Source organism: Lonchura striata, chromosome 4 (genome assembly GCF_046129695.1).
Source record: "Lonchura striata isolate bLonStr1 chromosome 4, bLonStr1.mat, whole genome shotgun sequence".
NCBI lineage: Eukaryota > Metazoa > Chordata > Aves > Passeriformes > Estrildidae > Lonchura > Lonchura striata.
In genome coordinates, this window is record NC_134606.1 from 23,658,715 (window position 1) to 23,684,523 (window position 25,809).

The window sequence follows — 25,809 nt, forward strand, 5'->3', positions numbered from 1 at the left end:
ATTATGAAAAAAGATGTTTTCAGACTACTAATGATATGGTAGATCTTTTTTTTTGTGTATTGTAAAGTGACTTTATTACCTCTGTATCTGTGTCCTCTGATTTCCTTCAGTAACTCCTTTTCTAAATATTTTTTCTAATAAATAATTAGGCTATTTAAAAAGTTCACTATTCCTGAGTTCTTGAACATTACCAATGAATGTTTTAATATACTGGTCTATGAATAACTTGCTCCCAACAAAACAAACTACCAAAATTTACCCTTGCTTTCCAAGACATCTGGTTCCATACCTGCTGGCTTTTGTTGCCATTTATAGCTACAGTGGTGACTAAGTGGCTGCTTTTAGGATTGCATGTGAGTTTAAGTGTTCTGTCTGGTCTGTTATGCTTATTTATGGTGTATTATTTAAAAGTACAGCCATCAGGCTTGTGTTTGAGCACAGGGTGTATCCTTTTCAGTAACCTGTACCATGCATATGTGTCTGAAAAAAAAATTAAAATATTGACACTATGGTCCAGAAGCAGTTATACCTCCTAGGCAGTTGACCCTACATGTGAGGCATTCCCTTATTAGTTGCCAATTTTTCTTTATTATCTTAGTTTTGGTTGGCTTGACATACTACATAGTTGCTTCTTTCCAGTTCTTTCATTGCAGTGAGTGTGATTTCCTCAGTTACAAGTAGCAATGCTGTGAAAGCTTCAGTACCTTTTCTTCCTTGCAGAGCTATGTGCTTTTAAATCCTAGATGCTGCTTCTGCTTAAAATGTGTAACCAAATTACTGTAACACAATTAATTTATTTCCTGTATCTGATAGAATAAGTTTTTATTTCACTAGAAGAGACAATAGGTACATTTTCTTTTATACACAGTAGGAGCTAAAACTTAGGAGTAATTGTGGAGTATTCAAATTGCCTTTTGTTTCATCCTTAACCTCCAGAGACACAAACAGTTATAAATTACGTAGCTCTATAAAATGTCTACTTGAGTCTAATTGTCCAGATGATAGTCTTATTTTTCTCCTTTATTATGGTAAGGAAAAATTAGGAAGTGTCCTTTATTGAAGGAAAATAAAAGTGAATTGAAGCCCATATTAGACACATGCTGAGGTGTTCACTTTGGAGTATTATCAGTTGTAAAAAATTTGCCTATATTTCTTGTTTGAGTTACTTCTCACAGCACTTCTACAAGTATTATGTATAACTGGTTCAGTGTTGAAAGACAATTCTTCTAATCTTTCCTGGCATTTAAAACTAGATGAATCTGCAGTTACTCTGAAATTCTCACCAGTGACTTGCTCATGTATTTCAAGAGGGAATAATTTATTTGCAGATCTTGCATACCAGAACACCAATAATTTAAGTAAAATTTATTGTTTATAGTTCTATGGTGTTAAAGTAAGAACTCAAGGATCTGAACACCAACATACTTAGCACAGGCCATATAAATACACAAAGATGATCTTTGTCTAGTTGCAAGTCTAAGTCAGGATGTGGATTGTATGCAGGATTACATATAGAATTACATATGTTCAGCTTGGCAGGCTTGTTTGTAACTTCCTTTGATCTCCAGAAGTGCCGACTGCTTCTGTTATCACAGCAGAAATGATACATTGCTTTAATGAAAGAAAATGTAGGACCACTGCTTTGGTATTCAGACTTACAATATTAACTCTGATGAAGTGTTTTCTCATTCTTATTCAGTATTCATTAATCCTGAAAGCTTATGCTCCCACCAAAAAGCAAATTCACAAAGCATTCTAAGAACATACTAGGCCTTAGTAGGAGTAACAAAAGAAATTTTCTCAGGTATGAAATTAATATTTAGCATCTTTGTTCATGGCTGTCAGGTTTCTAGCACCATAATTTAATGTATTTAATTGCAGAAGGCCGGAGAAGTGTTTTGGCTGAGTTATTAATTAAAAAACTATCAGGAGCTGCAGAAGACTTGCAAAGATGTATTAGAGTACAATGAATATAATTAAGTGACTTTTACAAAACCAGCAATTTTTTCAGTGAGTTGCTGTTGGTTTCTTTCATTTTGTATGACATTCACAGTGAACACAACTAATTTTTAAATTTTCTACTAATTATAATTTTGTACCTCTCTACCTTACTATCTATTCTATGAAAAATTACCAGCATCATTGTAGATAAGGTTTGCTCTATAATAGTAACTACTGTATGTTGACTTTCTTTTTCCCTTAAAAAGATTCCAGCTTTTGCTTCCTGTCCCTGAATAATGTCACTCTGAGAAAAGAAAAGGTTTCTGCCTTATCTTTTGTTTGACAGGATTTAGGGGAGTTTATAGCATTACTTCAGTTCCTTGAACAATCCCCACAGGAGATCAGACACTTATTTCAGAGGCTGTGTGAATGATTCTCACATATAATAGGAGGAAGTAGTGAAGACAAAGATGGAGAGATGAACTTTAGCTTGGATCTTGGCTCACGTTTCAGTACTACTGAATTAAAAACCTATTTACTGTGGCATCCAGTTTTCAGTTTGTTTATGGTCCTTAACTTTGTGACATATGTATGATATAGCACTGGAAAAAATAGACCTGCAGAAGTCACCTGGTTGCATGGTTATTGCACCAAGACAAACAGAGGCATAATGTGCTGCTTAAGAAAGCTTTTTCCTTTGAAAGCCAGGTTGGATTTTTTCCCCTCATTATTTTCCCAGGAAGTTTCTTTTGGCAAAGTGTTCTCTGAGAGCTTGCTATTACCCTTAATAAGACCACCTATCTGTCTGCTGGTGCTGGTTGTTTGTTGTTATGCTGTAATATTGCACAAATTGTAAGTTTGGGGGTTTTCTATCTTATATGTCATTTCAAAGAAATGTCATCCTTATGTTAGCTGTCAGGAGTTTAAGTTACTAATTTAATTCAGCAAATGAGATCTTGTTTCTTCATGCAAGTATGAACCTCCAAATAAAATTACAAGATCCAAATGAAGTATAGTCTGTTTCACTCAGTTAAAAATAATTAGCAAAGATAAATACAGAAAACTTGAACAGACGTGCATTATTTTTATCACTCTCTTCATTCATACCTCCTCATTACTATTTTTTTCTTGAAGAATTGTCTTCTTGGTTTTTTTTCTTTTAAATTTATCATTCTTTAATTCTACTGCTTTCTGGAAAAAGCCTGCTCCTATTGTAATATATAAATTCATAATATATGATAGTTTCTGTTTCCTTGTTTTGTATTTATATTCTCTGCTGAACATATTCATTTCCCAGCACAATTGTATTCATAAAGTCTTGCTGTGTAAGTTGTGGTACATGTGAAGTAAACAGAAGCAAAACTTCCTGTCTATCTAAAAACAATAAGTTCTTGGCACTCACATTCCAAAAGCATTTTTGTGAGTGTTGAGTAAAACAAAGTGTCAACAGCATAGTAAAATACTGTGCAAACCATTCTGCCATGTTTTCTGTGGATCTTCCTTGCTCAATAGTAATTGATTTATCTACACCTCTTGTGCCTGCTTTCAGTTCTGAAATCTGAATGTTTGACTAATGCAATCTTTAGGGTCTAGCCAGTAGCTGAGAGCAGCACTGTGTGCTTTGGCTCTTCACATAGTGTAATATATAATGAATCTCTTCACTAAAGCAAGAGTGTTCTTAAAAAAATAATGGTTAGTATCACGTCCTTGTATACTTTATGTTATTTGGGTTTTTCACTCCCCTACCTTTTTACACTGCCTTCAAATTGATTTTTCATTTATACTTTCTTGCCTTGGGTGTCATCTGAGCTGGACATAAGTACCTTATGAAATTCCTGTTTAATGAATTTAGCTGTATGTTGTATTCATAAACATTTCCAAGTTACACAAAGAATATAAAAACAAGCTAACAGGTGTTTCTTAACCACATTGTTTGTAAACAGAGTCTGTGTGGAACAATCTGCAGTGAAATTGTAACTAACTCATCACAGAAGAGGAAAACAGCTATCAGTTCAAATTTGGCAGGAAGCACAACGAAAGCAGTTTTTGGGGGGAAATGAGATGCAAACAAATAAAACCTAAAAGTTAATAAGAAATTCAGCTATTTTTCTTTTTTAAACTGGATTGAAGGTTTTTATTGCTTCCAATTAACCATACAAATGCTGTCCAGGAAGCATTACTCTCCTGCCATTTAAACTAGTAATACAAATGGAAAATACAATGCTGGCATCTAATTTAGTATTTTATTGATTAAAATGGCTGTGTTTACTCTGATGTGTTTGGTTTGGTTCCAAAACTCTCAAACATTTGATACTGGAAACTAGTAATTGATCTGACAGCAAATGTACTGAAGACATATTCCACTTCTGCACTTGGGTTCAGCCTGTGCTGCCTGGCTCCCAAGCTGTACTATAATCTGATGTATGCATGCAAGAAAGGCTGAAAGAAAAGGAACTTAATAAAAGGCATGTTGTATACAAACAAAAACAAAGGGAGGTAAATGACCCCACCTTATTTATTTGTTTGTGATGGTCTGAGCTGCATTTAGCTGTAACACACACCCTCAGAGAATTGAGTTCAACCAACTCCTAGTAGTCTTCATGTTCACCACCTCTGTATGGCTCATGAGTTGTCCCTAACATCCATGGGCAATCACTTCCTTCGTCAGCTGCCAGCTGGAGTGTTGTGTTTATGATGGCTGGAGGTGAAACTTGAAATGAAGAACCTTGTTTATTTCCAGATTGCCTATTATTGATCCCTCAGGGGGTTTTGTGTGCTTCCTGCACCATTGGCCCCAGCCAGAACCCAGGCAGGCCAACTTTGGCAGACCAGCTTCCCTGCTGGCCTAAAGTTCCATCTTCTGGATGCTTCCTTGTCTGGAGTGCTTTCAGTGCACTCAATAAGCTAAGCTGTTTGGTGGCTGGGACCACTCCTTGTCATGCTAAGGATACTGGCGCTTTCTGCCAGTGTCCAGGAGTTTATCCCTTGTTAGAAGACAAAGTCTCTCAGTACCCAGGGTGCTCTGAACAGTTTCTTTGTTGGGTCAGAACAGCAGCAGCCAAGATGTGTAAATGTTTGCAGGACATGTGCAGGATGGCTGTGATCCATAGCTGCTGTGGACGTATGCAAACTCTGTCATGTTGTTGAGACCCCTTCTGAAACTGGACTGGTTAGTATTCAAAGGTGCAGCATTTTCACAGTCAGCTTAAACTGTACTCTCAGCCTGCTGAGCTCTGCTGCTGAGAATGTCAGGACTTGGTTTGGCCAAATGCTAATAATACTTGTAAGCTCTCTGTGGCAAGGATCATCTGTTAGTCTGTTTTTGTCTAACACCTCACCCCATGTGTCCTGCTCCATGGCCAGGGCTCCTAGACAGTATGTTAATACAAATAATAAATAACAGCTACAAAAATATCACAAGCATTCCTATGTCATTCACAGTCTCATTTTAGACTGCTCTCCCAACACGTGTGAGTTTAATCTGTAGGTTTATAATTAGCTTTATTCACACTGAATAATATAGAACGTTAATATGCAGATTTGGAGGCAAGGGGAACTCTTTCTATGATAAAACCAAGAGCAGATGGTCACTGCAGAGGATGTCCCTTTTTGAATGTTTTTTTTTGCTGTATGAAGACACCCTTTGCTTACCCAACCTTACCATGCTTTTGAAAAAAGTTTTTGGTTAAAAGCAAAGAGTGTACCTGTTTAGGGCTATCAAGTGACTTCTCAAAGATGTTATTTATAAAATATCATAATGATTGTTTACTTTTTTTTTTTTTTTTTTTGCATAGGAAGTTCAGTAAACTGAAGGATTTCAGGGATAACATTTGAAAATGGCAAAAAGAAAAACTACTGATGAAGTGATAATGCTAGGCAGCTGAAATGTAAACTTGACCTTATCATTACATTAACCTTTACTATAAATGCCTTTGCCTTGGTTTGGGGAGGGCAGCTGGCTTCCAGGAAGAGCTCCTTTCGTACCCATGAAAAATGTAGGTTGCCCACTGGAATAACTGATTTGCTTTTATAAATTCAGCCATGACTTGCATTACATTGGTTTAATAACACTGCGGTGAGTGAGTATTTCAGAAATGGCAAGCTTTTATGTAAGTATCTGTAAATATCACAAAATACAGTAGTTTAACAAACCGCTGCCATATGCCATGTAGCTTAAATTTCCACTTAATGAATGAAGGATCAGTTCCTTCCTTGAGCTGCTATCTTGGAAACAAAGAGCCTCCTGAGCAATGATTTATACTCTTCAAAACACATCCCACTGTTAAAGCTTATGACTTCTCTTCATAGTTGGGCAAATACCACATGCTCTGGAGACATGTACCATCTTCAGGAGTTTTCAGTGAAGGAGTTGGATGCCCTGAGTCTGTGAATGCGTCACCTGTGTCCTGTGGGGAATGTGGCACTGTTGCAGTTTTATCCAGGCACCTGCAATTTTTGTGTGTCTTCTGTAGCAAAACTGATTAGTTTGCAATGAGGATATAAAAAGAAGCAGTGAGCTGGTATCCTGCAAGTGTTTAGGCCAACGCACATAAAATATGCAGAGCTACAACTGTCCATGTCTTGAAGCCAAATAAGTATCAGCTTTTGTCCTTAGCAAGGAAAACTAGTCCTGAGGTTATGGTTGCTTTCAACTACTCTGAATTTGGCATTCCTACAAATGACAGCACTGGCTTTCATATTAGCTGGAGTGGGCAACTGACCTGGCTAAAAATTACCTTTCATCTTACAGCATGAAAAGAAATGCAGGCAGGAGGGAAGGAAGAGGCTTACCAAGGAGGGAAAAGAGGTATCATTCCACCAGTTTAAAATAGTTTTGAAACTGCAGCTACAGAGTTTAAACTTAGATCCTCTCCTTAAGGTATTGATGAAAAGCAAAGGACACAAGAATCCGGGAAAGTCTCAACCTTAAATCCTTCATTTAAAGGTTGCCTGTGTTTAAAATTATACTTAGTAGTATTCTCACTCCCTAATTCTGGAAAGCCTCTCACAGGTTGGAGTCTGTAGGTCTGCACTATAAATACCATCTCTGATCCCCAACTGTCTTTTTTAGTGACACGTAGCCTCTGCTGCAGGGATCAATGCTGACAACCAGATAACAGCAGCACTGGAAGCGTGAAAAGGCAGGGTACCTTCCCAAAAGCTCTTAACCTGAGAAGTCCTGGGGTGGCAAGCAGGAAGAATTTTCCCAGTATAGTCAGACCAACAGATTGGCTGCCTCAAAATGGTCCAGGGAAGCTCAAGCTTCCTTGAACTTCTCTTGTAAAAAGAGAGCAAGCAACAGTCTGTATGACCCTGGCCCTTGGGCTGAAGACGGTGGCAGAAGAATGCTGTCTCTAATCCCCTCCCTGGCTGCAGATCAACTTGGTGAAGTCTATTGCAGTTAATGTCTGCTAGCAACTGTTCATACTGTTTCTATGCTGAAAACCTTTCCGGGGACTCTTAAGTGGATTTATTTTAGATGATGTGCATGTTGCTAGCAGGAGCCTACGTGCTGAATGCAGATGATGGAACGTGTCTTGCTCCAAAGATCACATTGCAGTTGTTTCCCTGACTTAAAGCAAACAAGCAAAAAGGCAAACTAATGGAAAACTGCTGCCTTAAAGATCCGTGCAAAGTTATTTCTTTAGTTTAAGAGCCCAGTAAAATTCTGTAGTCTGGTGCTGTGGTCAAGAATTAATAGAGGCCTGAAATACCTGACACTGAATTCTCCTTGTCTCTGCATTCCTCCCTGCTCCTGGATTAAAGCCACTTGCTTCCTGCTTGGCATGGTACTTTCCAATTGTATAGCATTTCCTCTTAAATGTCCAGAGGTCTAATGATACTATTGTAAACCTGTTAAAATTAATGCTGCAGAGGAAACAGCTTAGTTAATTGCTTATGGAAAATACAGAGATAGGCTGAACTATCTGACTGAGTGACATCAAAACTATTAACTATTAACCTTTTGAAAGCTGAAAAACCTTGAGATATGATGTGCAAATCTGTCCCATAGCTTAGTAGGAGAATTGCACATTCATTTATAACTAATGGTCTAGAAAATTAATACTGCAATACAGAAGCAATCCTCAGCTCTTTGGAGTGGTGTCCTTCTGTTAAAGTCCTCACTACTGCCAGGTACTTGTTTGTTTCTTCCTCCTCATTTTTATGTGGGAAGCACTATTACTTAAATGGCGAATGTCTGTTTGGAGCAATAGTGCATGCTGATTTATTACTGCATGATGTGTGAAAGGGAGTTTTCAGGCTTTTCAGTAAGGGGAGAGTATTTAACTTGCTAAATGTGTGCATGCATCCAAGTGTGTACTGAGTTCAGCTCAGCATTTTTCGGTTCATTCTGTTATGCTTTTTCATTACCTCGGCTTTTCTTCTTTGAACTGTAGTAGTGCTCATGCACAATTTAGAACCAAGCTTGCGTTACCCCATAAGGCCAATGATAAACATGATGCTTTTCCCTCTTCCCCTTTCTCTTTTTAGTCGTAATGTTGGTATTATTTGGTCTCCTTTTACTGCTAAAGATATGTTGCTTGACTTCATATGTTGCAACATGGATTTTGGCGTGTTGGGAGGCATGTTGGACTGAGTGCTAGATTGTGACAATTACCCCTGCACCTGTTGTAGGGCAACAAATTTCAGGCCTTAAACTGATAGCCCAGGCTGCTGATGCTCTTGCTGCTTGCCATTTATAACTGTTGGGCTGGAATGGGTGCTGCGTAGCTTGGCTGCACAGCCAGCAAATCCTATGAGTGTTACCAAAAGTTCCTGAATATTTCTCATATCTTTTCTTAATGAAAGCTGCCTTGCTGCTGTTGTCCTTTGAATACCATTTCTAGTTTGGTTGGAAAGAGGCTTGCTGATTTTTCCAAAACCAATCCTAACGTTATCACTCCTGCCTAGCAACGGCATTAGGGATCTTAGAGCTAATGTCTGCTGTTGGCTAAATTACCTAAATTGTCAGTAGGTCATTGAATTGTTATTTTTCCATTCAAGCCCTGACATAATGAAATTATAGAGGTTCCTGCGAGGGTGCTTGGTGCGTGCCTTCAAGGGGAAGCTGCAGGCCTGACTTGCTGGCAATGGGCACAAGAAGATGCAGCACAATAAAAAGCTCACGTGTCAGTGAGACATAGGCTTACCATGCAGGCAGCACCAGTGTTCGGCTGACTACAGGAGGGATCCAAGGTCATTTTGGCAACTAAAGAGAGCTGAACTGTGAAGCAGGTCTGTTTCCTTGGCCAGCAGTGCATGGATCAGGAATGCTGGTTAGTGGATTTTTGGTTTTAACCTTTCTGTCCTTCCTATCTGCTCCTGTCCTGCAGCCCACAGCACTGAATAGTACCATGCTATAAATGCTCTGTGCCTCTCAAGCCTGGTTTTCAGACCAAAGCTGGCAGACCTCCTAGATAAGAAGTGTGACGTTTATGTATTAATTTCTGGAGTTACAGGGATCAGCCACAAAGTATTAGCACCACTATACAGTATGTCCTCTGTTATTTAAAAGGGAGGATAGTGGATAGGTTCAGTTATTTGAGGTTTCAAGTAATCCAGGGCAATTTTCAGTGTAATTAATACATGTCAGGAATTTGACCCTTGTGGGGATAACACAAAGTTCCAGATAACTGGGGTGATACTGTAAACAAGTTGTGAAAATTGTGCCAGAAGACTGTACAGATCAGCAGCACCAGCTAATAAAATATCTCAACTTTTGATCTGGAAAAATATTTCATGCAACTTTCACTTGACAGAAGAGGGAAAAAAACCTTATTTTTTTACAGTTCCTGGATATTTTCTTTCATTAAGTTTCTTCTGTTACCCCTGAGGGGGTCAGATAGTAGTTGCTTCTTAAACTATAGCAACTGCATGAAAAGGAAAACTTTAAGTGTTCTGAGAATGCCACATGCACCAGACACAGATACACTGTTCTACTGTACTGTTTGTTTCCTTTCAAAGAAAATACAAGCCAATTAAAAAATTAGTAACTACTACTACAGGCTTGATACTGTATATTGGAAACAATGTATTTTCTGCTATTTCAGAAAAAAAATTATGAACAAATGCAAGAATTGCATCAATCATTGGCAGAACTAGTTGCAGACTGGTAAATAAAACAGAATGGTTCCCAGGTCAGAACTCTTACAAAAGCTTCTAAAGAGGTAAAGAGAAATAAGTGTATAAGTAAATGTTGTAGGCCAAAGGAACACATAAAATTTGTAACTAAATTCACTGTTTAGTGACAGACTAATGTAAAAAAGTAACATGACATAGAGTTTGTCACAGGAGGCTGTTTTGTTTTGCTCTGTATGTTTTAAGAAGTCAGGCTAGATTGGTCTTCTCCCTTAGTACACATGCCTGTATTTTATTTTTACACTGCTGGATAGTGACTGGGTGGAATCTGATATGTCAGTGGTCTAGAATTTTAGACAAGGAAGAAGCAAGATAATTACATCCTCTTGGACGACTGGTGCAGTCCAACAAAATTTGAGTAAGCAAGGTATTAGCAGAATTATTTTAGAATTGGTGATGATGTATCTGCAGCAAAAATTCAAGAGTTTTTCCTTGTTCTTTCCTTCTATCGGAAACAATCCAAAGAGCAAAATTCAATCCAATATTATGATTAGTTTGAAGGGAGTTCAGGAGCTGTATCTTCAGATCTGCCAGGCCTCCATTTTTGTGCATTTTAGGTCTTTGAATGACACAGTCAGCAGTGACCAAAATCCGTTTTCCTGCAAAGTATCACCTTGCTGATATGAATCTCCTCTTCCCTGTTATGTTATATGGCACCTCAAGTTGATTCAGGAGTTTGTAATTGAGAAAAAACAGATGCAGTAAAAAGGGACAGAGGAAAAAGGTACTTGTCAGCACAGTGGTTTCAGCAAGCTCAGTATCTATCTGCCCCTGGCATTTCAAAGGCATAACTACTACAGAATTTTAGGGAGAATGATGGAGTATTTCTAATGAAATTTAGAGAAGCCCACATATAAGCATGAGGACTGTATGTGAGAAAAACCAAAATCCGCCTAGAGTCAGCATGCATAGTATTGGACTAAGTTGGCTAGTTCCCAGGGGTGTTTGAGACCTTAAATGCTCTTTAGTCTTTACCCTCTGGTTGATCAGAGATTAATCACTTGCTTTTTTAAATACTATTACCCAATCTCTTGACCCACCCAATCCTGATTAAAATTTACTTTCTAAATTATGATCCTAGAGAACTGAAACTCCTTGTATTCCAGACCTTTACATATTTTTTTGAGAACTGAGAGTTCTTAAGTGTTCTCACACTTGCATCAAAAATTCTTGCAGATAGTTTATCTTCCCAAGAGTAGTTTCCCTTGCTTATTTTTTTTCATTTGTCTGAAATTTGATGAGCAATACAATAAATCCAGCACTTAAACCTTAATATGAATTACTATGTAAGTAAATTACACACCAACAACTTAAAATATTGTGGTCAGTGTTCTCCATCACAGCTTCCAATATAATTTATTCTCTTTCTAAAGCAGCACAGAAATATTCTTGTATATAACTTTGCAGGTTGGAGAAATAAAAATGCCAGACAGAGAATGGGAAGTAAATAAGAGGAAAAACAGTCAACTACTCTATTCAGGATAATGGAAGGTGGAGTTTAGGATATGCCAGAGAATGCAGAACCCAGGATAACCTCTGTGGTGTGGGTGTGGGCAACTCACTGAACAGTTTACTTGGGTTTGGCAGCTCTCACTCTTGCTCAGGACAGCCACATCAGCTCTTGCAGGAGAGCAGTTTAATGCCTGTACCTTTCCCATTTGAGGGCAAATGGCCCAAATGGCCTTAGCAGTGCAGCACAGCACATTTAGGGATTTCCAGGTAGCCAAAAAGCCCCAGAAGGTGAGTGCTGCTCAGGTGCTAGATGACTCTCCACGGTCTCTGCAGTCACAGGCATGCTGAAGCCTCTGTGCAGCTCTGGGCTGGCTGGCATGTACACAAACAGTATGCAGAACATCTGTGACCAGGGTCTGCTGCATCTTGGGGTGGGGTGGGCTCCTGTGCTGCAGTTTGGGCAGTGTTCCTGCATCACCTAAGGTGATTGCATGGCTCTGTAGTCCCTGTATTGGATGGGGCTACATCTGTTGACCTTGTAAACCCCAGGTAGGTCCTAGTAGGATCCCCAGATTTAAGGGCTGATTTGCTTCAGCACAGTACTGAGCATCAGCTGGGTCAGTGCATTGGAGCAAGGCAGTCCCGTGTCTGATGAATGTATTCCCCAGTCACTAGGAAGGGCAGTGAAAAAGTGCTTGCCAAAGCCAATAAGTCCTGCTGGTTTTGAGCATTTTGGGTAGCCATCTGTAACATTTGCATTCTCCAGAAATCTGCGCCTATGGGAGTGGTTTGGAGACATGAGCTGGCTGGGGACTGGGATTCTGCAGTGCTTTAAATCAGCTAATTTGCTGGCAGCTTCTTATTGGTGCTGGAGCTAGTACAGCTGCTTTCATGGTCTTTGATGCCTGGCCTAATAATCTGCTAGACTCTACTGGTTCTGCTGTCTAAATATACCTCTCTCTGATCAACTCTGAGTCCTGGCCCTTTGTTGGGGAAAGGAAAAAATCATATTTATATTAAATTTACCATTATAATTTATACAGTTTCATCAGTTAAGTTTTATTACATTTTGTATGTGGCTTTAAATTGAAACAGTTTTCAGAAGTAGCAGGTGAGGAGTTGGAAGCTTGTTATTTGGTGGTACCTGAACATCTCTGCTGGCCTTATTTGTGACTGTTGGGAGCAGGAATCACTGGTTATACCCAGGTAAGCTGAATTGTAAGCATGATTGGCTCTTTTCTTCTAAGAAACAAAAGTTTATCTCCGGTCTGGCAATGACAGAGGATAGGGTATTAACTGAAGTTTTAAGAATAAGTTATCAGTGATAGCTGGTTTGTTTCCCTTCACCAACAAGCTATTTCTGCCATCTTCACTGCTTAGATCCTGTTTCTAAAGACATGGTGTGATCCATGTGATGAACACATCTTCCTACCCTTGTTTCTTTGTATATTCTGAGGACAGAGAGAGTGTTGCAGTAGTACACCCCTCTGTTCTGCTTTCCAGAGGAATCAAAACAGAGACATTGTGAAAGAGCTGGGGAAATGCTTTGCAATAGGAATGCACCATATTAAAGAAGACTTCTGTTCATTCTCTCTTGCTGCTCTCCTTGATTTTATTCCATTAATTTAAGGAAATTTAATTCCATTAATTTAAGGAAATTCTGCCTCTTAAATACATTATAGTATTGTACTACATTTTATTATCCTGAAAAGCTTAGTCTTCACAACTGCAAATTACACTGGCCTCCAGATGTAATCCATGAATCCCGATTTCCAAATGCCTCTTCAAAGGCATGTTTGCATGACCACTATAGACCTAGTGAACAGCAGCAATTTAAGTCATTAAAGTAGGCTATTCTGTGTAGTTAATCTAGGTTTCCAGTTACAATGGCTTTAGGAATAGTCATGCTATTTCTTTAATCTAGAGACTGCTTACTGATGGTTGAAAAGGAGTGGAAAAGAAATCACTGCCAGACTATTGGGTAGCTCACCTTGCCATGAATATTTACCCTAAAAAACCCCACCAAAGCTAGAGATATTTACTGATAATTATGGTCATGCCATCTAGACACCAAATTTATATTTTCATATCTAGGAAAGAAACAACAGATACATGGATATAGTTTTGGCGTACTCAATAATTCTAGCTATTATACTGTATATGGTCAAAGTCACAAATGGGCACTGATCTATTGAGCATATTTTTGCACAGATATTTTGATTGTTTGTAAAATTCACTTGCAAAAAATTGAAAATCATGTGTTTTCTTCCCCTTCCTTTTCCTCACAAAAGTAATTCTAGACACCTAAGTATGAAAGCTTTCTATTTATTCTTTTAGTGGAAGTAAAAACCAACAAGGTAGGTTTTTCATGGGAAATGTGCTGGAACTTCATTCAGTAGAAATAGCCAGTTTAAAAAAAATTGTGGTTTTTGGACTTGAACAGCTTCTTTTAGAAGTGTTTTAAAGCGACCCCAACCTGTACATTTAAGAAGTCCAGTATGTTTTATGTAATGTTGGCATGAAAATGCAAGGCTGTGAGTGTGGTGAAAATGTATGGCAGGTATCGTGTAACAGCAGCAAAAAGATTTCTGATGTTTATCAAACCTCGAACACCACAGATTAGTAAAACATATTCCTTGGCAATAAAGAGTAGATGTTTAATTTGAAAGGAGAAGTGGAATTTGTTGGGTTTTTTTGCAGAGGTCATGAACTGACCAGGAATGAGTCCTCCTTGGCGGTTTCACTGTTTTGCTGTTTGCCTTGGGGAATAGAGATTTGGTCTGATCTTAACAGCTACTGCCAGGCCCCTGGCCCCCACAAGCAGCTTTCTTGCATCTTTTGAGGCCCACCTACAGCAGTTGTACTTGGACAGAGGGATGAAGAGGCCCTCCAACAGCTCAGGATGCAAAGTGTCCTGATCCCTGAGGTGGATTGCTGTCTACTGAGAGAAGTCCAAATATTGACAAGTGTTACAATTTTCTGGCTTTAAATGGAAGATAGCTTTATTTAATATACTAAGCAAAAGGGAACATACCATGTAAAAGAAAAGGGGCAAGAAAGTAAAGTCATGCTAGAAGTAAGTAGTTACTGCAATTAGAAAAAATGTTATGAAGCTGCCAGGTGGTGGTCATACATTCAGTTTTAGAGGCTTGATTTCATATTAATTGTAATTTTAGGTACCAATTTCTTTTGCACCTTTACAGTTTCAGACCTCAAAAATAAACTTCAGAAAATATCAGCTGTTCTCTGGCCCTGAATGCTCAGCTGGCCCAATATAGCTGGATGTCACAAAACTTCAGATTATGTTAATCCTGCATATATATTAAACCCTTGTATTTGGGGGATTGTACAATTGTGATGAAATCTACTTCTGTGCCTGATTGGGAAGACAGCTGATAAATTGCATAGGTAAGACAGTTTTGTGTCTCTAATTAATCAGGCTCTTGTGTATCATAAAAGCATTATGTGTAATTTTTACTATTGCTCATTTCTGTTTCCTTTATTTTTTTGTCATTGCCATCTGCTTTGCATGTAATGACAGTGAAAATATAAAAGCAGTCAGTAGTGATCACAGGTTGAGAAGTATTTTTATAGATAGTAATCTCTGAATCTGGATGCAGATGCACTGATTATGCTTTGTGTTACTTGTACTGGTTTATAATAGATGATGGTGGTCAGATAATTAATGATACAGTCAGACACACATTTCCAAGTGGACAGGCTCGTGATGTACAGAATTTTTTCTCATTTTCTTCTGTGCAAGACCCACTCCATCCCAAGGTTTTTTTGCAAGTTGAATCTGATGATTTCCTGGAGCTGGGTCCCTTGAATAGTCAACACTGCTCTTCCTGGAAAACAAGGTTATTTTCTCTACAGTCAAGTCAAAATATAGAAAGCAGGTGTTGGGTATCAGTGCCCTGGGATATCAAATGTGATCAAAGGGATCCCATGAAGCTCGGACTCTGCAGGCAGAGAAAAGAAGGCAGTTTATGTAAAAAAAAAGGTATTATCTTTTGTAGACTTGCTAGTATAATTAAGGAAAACATGGACTAAATCTTAGCACATATATTTGTTTTGCATAGGTACTCATCTTTACCACCAAAGTACCCCTCTTAGCAGAAACACATAAATAGTTTTTTAGAAGTATGTGTTGTGCCATGGCTTAACATACAATTGCGCTGAGAGCAGTCTGGAAAGGCACAGGTTTATTCAGCACAGCTTGGTTTAATTGATGGCTGTATGTAACACATGAAGGATTTCCTTGTGTTGGAGATTGTATTTTTGGTGTTCTTCTGGACTACCCTAGGGCTTTACCTTTTGGTTATATTGCTCATGAGGTAATTAAACTGTATTTATATGTGGTTTTTTGGGTGTTTTTTGTATGCAGAGTGATAAGCTTTAACACTATGTCTAGCAAAAAAACCCAAACAAACAAACAAAATACTCTCCCATATTTAATGTTCAGACTAATTTCTTTTGTGGTATCCTTTACTTAAATTTTGCTTTCACAGTATCTGGTGTAGTGGTTCTTATGACGTAGAACTTCAGATTTAAAGTTTATGTATTTTTGGGTTTGTTTGGGATGGCTGTCTTGTGAGCATTTATAAATCCATAGTGAGACTTGGTACTTTCCTTGACACTTTGGGTCTATTCAAACAAATAAACCAAACTTAGGAAACAGCATGTCTCCTAAACTTAATTGTGAATTTCTTGCCCATTTTTATATTTTGCTGTAGGCCTCATTTGTGGGGACAACAGCTGCAGGGATGTGCTGAGAAAGGAAAGTGTCCAGTTTCCCCAGAAGATGCTCTGGCAGAACCATTGTGGGTCTAGCTGTGGTTTCAGGGTTGAAACTCTGGTTTCAGGATTGAAACTCTAGAGGTTTGTGTTTAAGTTAGTCATATTCCTGCAGTCATAATGCGAGTGCAAATAAAGGTCAAATTTGTCTTCAGGACCTTTCTTCCTCTCCTTCAGACAGACAACACAACTATTGCCAGGAGGATGGAGAAGTAGCTGCCACAGATGGAAGCTCAGATTGCCCTCGGAGCATGATGTTGTGATGTTTCTTTCATTCTTGTCTCTTTTGCAGTTCTTTCCCCAACACAGTCATAACTTTTCTATTGACCCACTTCACAACAGCACCAAGAAGGCAGAGTGAGATAAGTCCTTTCCATCACAGCAAAAGGAACCATGCTTTACATTTTTGCTGGTTATGTGTTTTTAACCATCTGGCTGTAGATTTTCAAGGTGAAGTCCCAGTGGCTTCTAGGAGTGCTTTGCTGCAATTCACTGTATGAGAACTTGTCTTTAACCATGTTCTTTGTGAACTCTATTCACAAAAAAAAAAAAAAAGAAAAAAAGAAAAATAGTAAAAGAAAAAAGAAAGGTGGGTACAAGAAAAAGTCATAAAACTGAGACAAATCCCTCACAAGCCAAGTGCTATAATCTGGTATTAAAACGCCGAGAGAGTCAGCTGCAGAGAGAGGGTGGAAAGGAAATGTTATCCTCTTCCTTGGCCACAGCATGGCTTTACCATAGAATATGGCATCAGATAGGCACCCCATCTTCAAGACCTGGTAAAATCTGACATCTGTTTGACATCTGGCTGTGATTTCATCAGCATCAGAGCCAGGGAATAGCCTGAAAATGTTTTGGGTTTTTTCCCTGCCTGGCTATGTTCTGTCTTCAGTGCTGTGAACAAAGCCATCCTTAGGGTGTATCTTGGGTTTGGCAAATCTGAGGGAGTTCACATCATCTGATCATCATCTGCTCTCTCCCCCAAAGACATAGAAGTTGACTGAGACCCCATTTGTTTAAATGTTTAATTCATGCCTTCAGGGATAATGACCTGATGTAGCAAGGGATAATATCAGGACCTACTTCACTAGTGAAGTCATAGGGTCAGCCTTGTGCTCATGCTTTCTGCACCCCTCCCACTCTCCCGTGGTTTGCTTTGGCCTGTTGGCTTGAAGTCTGTTCTCTCCTTCACTCAGCTTCCATTCACATTATTGAAAAATTATAAGTTTTTATAATATCAATAGCAGCATCAAAGTTGTGTACTATCTTCTTGCTCTAGGCACTTGCAGGTTTTACCCTCATGAGCCTGGTTGGGAGCAGCTGGACATAAGCATCTTGGCACTTCCAGCCAACTTATCTTTAGAGTCAGATACTGAGACACCCAAAGGAGTTGGGGTTGTTTAGCCTGGAGAAGAGGAGGCTCAGGGTGGACCTCATTGCTTTCTACAAGTTCACGAAAAGAGGTTGTATTGAGGTTAGGGGCTGGTCTCTTCTGCTGTGCCTGCAGTGGGAGTACTAAAGGACATGACTTTAACATGAGACAGGGGAGATTCAGATTGGGTATTAGAAAAACAACTCACTGTAGGATGATCAGGTATTGGAATAGGTTGCCCATGGATGTGGTGGAATTACATCCCTGAAGGTTTTCAAGACGCATCTGGATCTTGCATTGGGTGATGTGGTTTAGTGGTTCAAGAATTACAGGGGCAGTGCTGAGGGGATGGTTGGACTGTATGATCTTGAAGATCTCTTCCAACCTTGATGACTTTATGATTCTATTATTTTTATCTTCAGGCAGACTTAGATGTTACCTGAAGGTCACTTAGAGCCACGTTTGGGGTTTCTGGTGAGTTTTGTGCAGCTGAAGTACAGTACCAACTGGCCCATTTCTTCACACCACTTTAAAGGCGTTTTTTGCCTTTCTGACAAGAAATCAGGATTGTTATAGAAGGAGACACATACTTTCCTTCCTGACTGCACGAAAAGAAGCAAAAGAAGGCTGGGCTTTCTTGGCAAGGGCAGCCTTCACCACCTTCTCGGGGCCCACTGGAAGGCTGTCTGTGTAGACCGGGCAGTGCCGTGCCTGCCGCAGCCCCAGGGAGCCGAGCGGCGGGCCGGAGACGGGCTGCTGGGGCCTGCTTCCCCTCCCTGCTCCCAGGGATCACCTCTTCATGGTGTTCTACCCCACTAGCCTTTCATTTTAGTGGGTGCGGCTATTGTGTGCCAGAATCCTTGCGGGAGGGAATGGGAGCAGCCCTGTCTCCCTTGCTGTTCTGGGAGGTGCCTTCAATTCTGGTGTGCTGTCAGCCTTCCTCTTCTGGAAGTTAACCATCCTCAGCTTCTAAGTGAATGTGTCCTATGATCCATTTCCTTCACAAACACACACATACCTATTGTTAAACATGTGTATATAGTTAAACACACAGAAAAAGCGTCTTGGAGAGTGACACATATATACACATATGTAAATATATATCTGTATATATATACATACACACACACACATCTATTGTTAAACATATGTATATAGTTAAACATACACAGAAAAAGCATCTTGGACAGTAACACATATATACCCATATGTGTATATATATATCTGTATATATATACAGATATACAGATATATGTATACACACACACACACACACACACACACACACACATATAAAAAATTCCCAGCCCTTCTTATAGAAGTTTTTCCCTGGTGGACTTAAACCAAGTATTTCAGTATTTCTATGAACCTGTGAATCAGGCAAGATCCACAGCTTTTATATAGATAAATTATCATCACTACTTACTTACATAAAATGGAAAAATAAGGGAATTAGGAAGAAATGTTGAGACCAAACAAAAGGCTTTTGAGAGTCCATTGAAAACTTCTCAGAAAAGCAGATTGGAAATTTTTTTTTTTTTTAATTTTAGAGATCTCATTCTGGAGCCAGGAAAATATCAGCATTCTGGAAATGAAAAAGGCCACCTGTTTCCCTGCAGCTGTCCTGCAAAACAGAGCAGTGCTACTGGCAGCTAATAATATCTCCAGCTTACAGAAGTGGCATGTATTTGGCATTTTATTCAGTATTCTGGGAAGATATACAGCTTGGCTTGCTTTTATTTTCCCCAAGTTTATCTGAATATCTCATCCAGACCATGCAGTAGCACATCTGACAAATGATGGCTCCACAGTGCTAAGCTGTAGAATCGATTTGCAGTGCGAATACAGTGAGACTGTTTTGTATGTATTGTGGCAGATGAAAGGAATGGAAGTGGGCCAAATTCAAGCTGTTTGCCATTGCATCTGATCAGCAGATCCTATGGAGAGAATTTGCCTGCTGTGAATATTTGATTCTCGCTAGCTTGAACTATCTTGTGTGTTGGCAGTGCTACTGTGTGAATTTGCAGTGGCTTTCCAGGGTGTCTGTCCTACTCAACTGCCAATTTCAGGGTTGTTTTTTTTTACAGGGTTCAGGATTTTGTGCTCTGCTTCATGCATGAGGAAAATTTCTTAATGCTATACAGTCAACATTTTTTCATATTTATAACACACAGGTTAAAACAAATAAATATATTAGAAGTGAGTAGTGTGCTATCTTTCCCCTCTCTTACTCCCTGTCTGCACCTTCATAAAGGTGTAACCCCAATGCCACCTACTCTCTCTGCATTATCTTCAGATGATTGTCCTGTCAAGGTGATTTTGTAGTGGTGAGTCTGTCAGGTTGCACACCAGAAAGGATGAAAAGGTGATGGTGTAGAAATGTAGTTGTTAGCAGGAGCATTTTCCCCTTCCTTCCCATGCATCCTCCTGACAAAGTTCTCAGGGAGTCAGTGCTCTGCACCCTTACCTGTCCATGGCCTTTCTTCTTACTGGTTCATAGCTGGCTTGCCTGGGAGTTTGCAGTTTTGTCTTGGTTCATTTTTTGTTTCTGAAATTCACTATAGTGAAACATTTACAATAATAATTTTTGATTTTCAGTACTTACAAGTAAGTGACATTGCCTGTAGTGCTGATGTAACAGTAACTGTCAGGACTCTGCTGAGGCAGGCAGAAAAGGGTTGGGATTTAACCTATCAGTGTATCCTGTGTCTGTCACCACACTGAAGCATTTGTTTTTATACAGCCTATTTAGACTTTCTGTTGTTTTCTAGATTAAGCATAGATAAAATTGTATATTTATCTGTGATATCTATAGATTACAGATTTATAACTTATAGATCTATATAAATATAGATATTTATGGACATAAAATTATATATTTTAAAATAATAGAGAAAATTTGCAAAATAAATTTACGCTGTAATCTGTCAGCTTTTTATTCCTCTGTGTGTATGAAGGACAAAAGCGAGAAGATTTTTGATTATACAGTGGTGTGTGATAAAACTAAGAAGAGCCAGCAAGACACAGTTGTAGGTCCTCTGGAGCTGTAGGAAATGATATGCTGACCAAGTGACCAATTCTTTGTCTACTCCAACACTGCAGCTGCAGAAATTAATGGCTGAGAGAAAAGCAGTATCATCTTCATTTAATATACTGAGGAAATTGTGTGATAGTACCTTGTAGGGGCTGCCAGAGGGACCAAATTCTGACCACGTGTCTTCTGAGACCACTGTAAAAGATACCACTCTGTTAGCTGAGGCACAGCAGCTGGCCACCCTGAGATCCTTGCCACTGCAGTGTGACCCATTTGCATGACCTATTTAGTTCTGCCAAGTTGTAAGGAGCTGGGCAGGCACATTAAATGTGTCTTTTTAGTCACCTATTTAAAATTAGGATGATTTTTATATCTTGCTACTTGTAAACCTGTTTTTTCTGCTTTCTTCAGTTTCTTCAGGAATGACAAAGAGTGGTGTTTTAGTTGACTACAAAAAATGCATAATTGCAGCTAACAGACACTGAACAATAAATCTTCTTCAAAGATAAAAGCAACATTTTCTGTGAACTGAAGAAATCAGGACCTGGTCAATGCAAGGTGCAGTAATCCTGAGAGAAATCTTTGCTAGGAGCTGGGTCTTAACTTTAAGACTCCTTTCTCCCTTTAGTGGCTTAGGAGTGCTTTTCTCCAGTGACTAAAGGAACTAACAAATGTGAATTTCATCTGTGCTACAGCAATCCAGGAAAAGTTTGGTTATGCAGTAGTATGAGATACATTTTTGGCTTGGGGTTAGACAACCTAGGCAGGTGTCCTTGAGTAAATACATCATTTTAAAGCATTTTCTTTGTTGGATTTTTCTTCAATCCTTTTAAACAAGTGCCATTTTTAGGACCACCGAGAAATAAAAATTATGAGATTTCTAGCAAAAGCAGAAGATTCTTTCAGGGTTCACTGATAGCATCTTTTTGGCACGTGTGGTTATTTGTACCCATACAAGATACCAGCTTTCTGAGGAATTGTTTCGGTGATAGTGTTAGTAACTGTTGGCAAGCATTATTCATATGGTGACCATCAAAATAAAAGCATATAGCCAAACAGGAGTCGGTGATGCTGTTTTTTTGAGACGTAGGAATTTGTTCATCAACAGAAGAACTGAGTTTCCAAACTATTTGGCTTCCAAATAACTGGTATTTTTGTTACTGCTTATCATAGGTCAGATGTGAACTTCTGGCATAAAGATGGGTGCAATTAGTTATCTTCACCATTCCTCCTTCTTTGATTGTTTTCTTAGTCTGTTGGGTTACTATGACTTCTATGTCCAGTACATTTTTTGTTAAATTTGGAAATACTGTTAGGAACTTTTTTTGATATATCAGATTTACACATTGCTTCACCAACCATTTGAGAGTGACCAGGACTGTCCTCCGTCAAAGATTAAACATAAGAGTTACTCATGATGCAGTTGGAAAAATTATAATGCAAACAGTAAGCCAGATGGAAAATTTTACAGGCATCTTTTCATGTCATGAATGATGCTGTCTCTCTGGGTTATGGGCTCTCTGCTCTCTCAACTGCTGCTCCTTCCCCCCCTGGCTCCCCTCCAAAGCTGTTAAGTTTCAGCCAGGGAAGAAAGGGAGATTTGAACTCCTCTGAACTTCCAAGTCTCTGTTTTCTGTGGTGTGGCTGGCGAGCTCTGTGTGCAAGAGTGTTGGCATGCCAAGAGCCGCGGCGATTAGCATGCTGCTTGCAGAACAAACAGGGCTGCTCCCCCCGAGCCCCAAAAAAGGCTGGAGCAGATGTGGGGAGAGCCCTGCTCACCAGTCCTGCTCTGTCATGCAGGGTGGGTAAAAGCTGAACACTGCCAAGCTCCTCTGCTTCCCAGTTTTTTGTGAAAACAGGTCTCCACCACATGCTGTGGTTCTGCTCCTCTGTAACTCTTCATGTGGCAGCTTAGCTTTAGGTTTGAGATGATTCCTCAAAAAATATCAAGCTGTACATTGGACAGTGGGCAGTATCTTTACTTGTCCACACATCTACCATTGCAGTTGCTGGTCTAGAAACATATATATCTAAAAACTTATTCTCTACTACTACAAGATTTATCCATGTAAAACATATTCACTGGTTCTGTAACAGGGGAGTGGTATATATGCATATGTATAAGTATTAAACCTGTATTAACTGTATATGCACACATGCAGATTCAATCTCCTTGGTGCAAATCAAAGTGTCATTGTTTGGACTTGATTTGAAAGAGACTTATATCAGTTTTTACTTAGCCTTTCTAAGTTATTGGCTTTCAATTCTTACACTTTGCAAAGAGTAAATCCTCCATAAGAACTGTTACAAAATTAGGTGTTGTTTCTTCTTAGAGACAGTGGCCATATGAAGTGTAGCTTCAAGGTTTTTATTTCATGAGAAAGCACCTTCCTCCTGTCTTCTGACTGGTTACATTTGGAGAGGCAAGAGAACAGTTGTGTTAACTGGCTTGCTCATATCTGACATGCAAAGTGTTTTCTGAACAAATTGCTTGCTTAAATGGTGGCAGGCTTTTTAATACTACTCTTCCTGCTCTCTTCAAAAATCCTGCGTTTTCTATTCTGTAACATGCTGAGGTTGTTGGCAGCCTCCAGCAGTAGGTGGAAAAATCAGTGGCCTTTTTCAGTTAAAAAAGTTGCCACCATCTGTGTTTGAAAAGAAGAAAGTCAACAAGCTTGTAGTTGTATATCTTGGGGGAAAAAAAAAAAGAAAAGGAAAAAAGTTTCATACGTATCTGGTTTTCAAACAAAATCTACACTGACCTTTTAAATTATGTGACTGGAAATGTCTTTTGTTCTTCATTTAGCTACTGGTATGACTGTTCATGAGCAGTTACTGAATTAGGGAGAAATAGGTTTGGTATGATTTTTTTTTTTCAGTTAAGGAGAGCTTAACATGTTGAGATTTTATGCTTTTTGTCTCTTTTCAGGATAATATCATATTATTCTTAAGAGGCTGCAAAGAACTGGGACTTAAAGAATCTCAGCTTTTTGATCCTGGTGATCTGCAGGACACATCGAACAGAGTAACCGTCAAGTAAGTATAGCAGCAATTTGTGAGTAGCATGTTACAACCTCAGGTGCATGTGATGCAATAGTAAATGTTTAAAAATTAGCAAAAAGATTACATAACTGTAATCAGTGTAAGGCAAATAGGAAGCAGAAATTTGGGAAACTATCAGTGCTGGGATGAATAGATTGTTCTATTCAACAGGTTTTTTTTCAGAGACATCAACCACAGCTCTGCAAAATAGGACAGCACTTGGAGAATGCTCTCAGGCCTATAGTGTGACTCTTGGGGATGACCTGTGCAGGTCTAGGAGATAGATTTGATGTTCCTTGTGGGTCCCTTCCAACTCAGTTTATTCTGTGATTTTGTAAAAATACTGTTTTAGTTAGGCAATGAGATTCTGAGGGACTTAGGGGTTTCCCTAATCTAAATTGATTGCATTCTTTTTTTGTCTGTCCAACTAATAAAATATTATAGTCTCGGGCAAAAGAAGTCATAGTTGTGTTATGTCAGATTAAAGTGTTCTGATGGTGAAATATAGGACATTTAGAGGCACTTCAGATTCTATGAGATGCAGGCATAGCATGGTCTCTTCACTTCCCTGCAAGAGCTATAGCTTGAGACAGACAGTAATTGGACTGAGGAAGTCTGTGTGAACTGGAAATGCCACAATTTAGATAGTTTTTCACTAAAACCACACACCCACTACCACACAAATTGCATAGGCCCCCCACTTTTTAAAAGCAAAACCACCCCACACTCTCATAAAATTAACAAAATTTATAATTTGTGTTTCATAACTTCTAAATTAGTATGTAGAAGTTTTCCTGAAAGTTTTGGGTCTATCATGTCATATTACAGTTATAAAAGAAGTTACTGCTCCACAGACAAGCAAATGCTGCTGAGATGATTGAATGGTCTAATTTAGTTTGGCCAAAAAGATCACTAATGAAATCCTGATCAGACATCTCCACTTCAGAAAAATATATGGAAACAATTTACTAAATTTCAGTAGCTTTTTTTTTTTTATTATTCCTTTCTGGCAATGGAAGCTGGGCAAGTTTTCATGGTTTCCCAGGCATTGTCTGGGAAAATTCAAAGGCTCTGAAAATCAAATTGGCCAGTGTCCTTGTTTTAAGGTATACCATTTTTTGCTCCTTCCCAAGTTTCTGACTTTAACATGAGGTTCTTCTTGCCTTCTGCATGGTAGTGAGTGGAGGCTATGTCGTGTATTTCTTCTAAATCTGGTAATACTTAATTAAATGAAACAGGTTCTTCATGATATCCTGTAAAATCATTATGATGATTGACTGGAGAGAGTTGCAAAACAATCCATAATCTTAATATAAAACCCTAATCTCCATATGAAACCAGAGAGGAAGAGTATTTTTGATAAAAACCTTCATCTTTTGGGGGCTGAGGATGGATGCTTGGTGGAGGCAGGTTGAGAGACTTTGACAAGGGTGGAGCTCGAAGCAGAGCTGTTCACTATGACACCAAGTTAAACCTGGCATCATAAACCCCACAGAGCTGGCCTGCTCCTCCACTGCATATGAGGGCTTCAGAGAAAGAAGCTGTGGAAATGAGCCAAATGTTTTCCTAGCACTGTCCAAGTTCACACTGAGTAACTGAGTTGAGGTGTACAAGCCAAGTCCATGACTATTTTAGAGAAATATGTTGAAGGCTGTGTTCTGCTAGCTAGTTCCCAAAGCATGAAGGTGATTTTTTTACCTCTTTGAAGACTTTGGGGTATTTTTTTTAAACACGGTGAAAATATTATTTGTTCTGTGGTGAAGGATTACTGTGACATTATTGCACATGCTTAAGATAATGACACTTCAACGATTTTTTTTTCATATAGATGTTAATTGAGGCATGCATTAGATCTATTTTTTGGATCACTGCTTATAAAAGTTATGAGCTAATGCTGTAAGGAATTTTTTTGTGACTTGTTAAACAAGTCTCTTTTCCACTGTTATTTCACTAAGAAAAAAACCAGGACTGTTCTATTTTTCTTATTGTGTGGGTATTAGTGGACAAAATTCTGGCTTAAAAAAATGTTGTC

General features: G+C 38.9%; 1 protein-coding gene across 7 annotated transcripts in view; it reads left to right on the forward strand.

Moving 5' to 3' along the window:
• The window catches only part of LIMCH1 (LIM and calponin homology domains 1), a 171,420-nt gene that overhangs the window by 76,348 nt on the left and 69,263 nt on the right, over window positions 1-25,809 (forward strand). For 5 of the 7 annotated variants that reach the window (XM_021541366.3, XM_021543008.3, XM_021542170.3 and 2 more), the window contains one exon: window positions 23,665-23,771. In XM_021541366.3, the coding sequence (XP_021397041.2) occupies window positions 23,665-23,771 (107 nt within the window). Of the gene's footprint in view, window positions 1-12,730; window positions 12,739-15,485; window positions 15,536-23,664; window positions 23,772-25,809 lie in introns of those variants that run through there. The other 2 variants (XM_021547097.3, XM_077782822.1) reach the window with 2 other exon arrangements.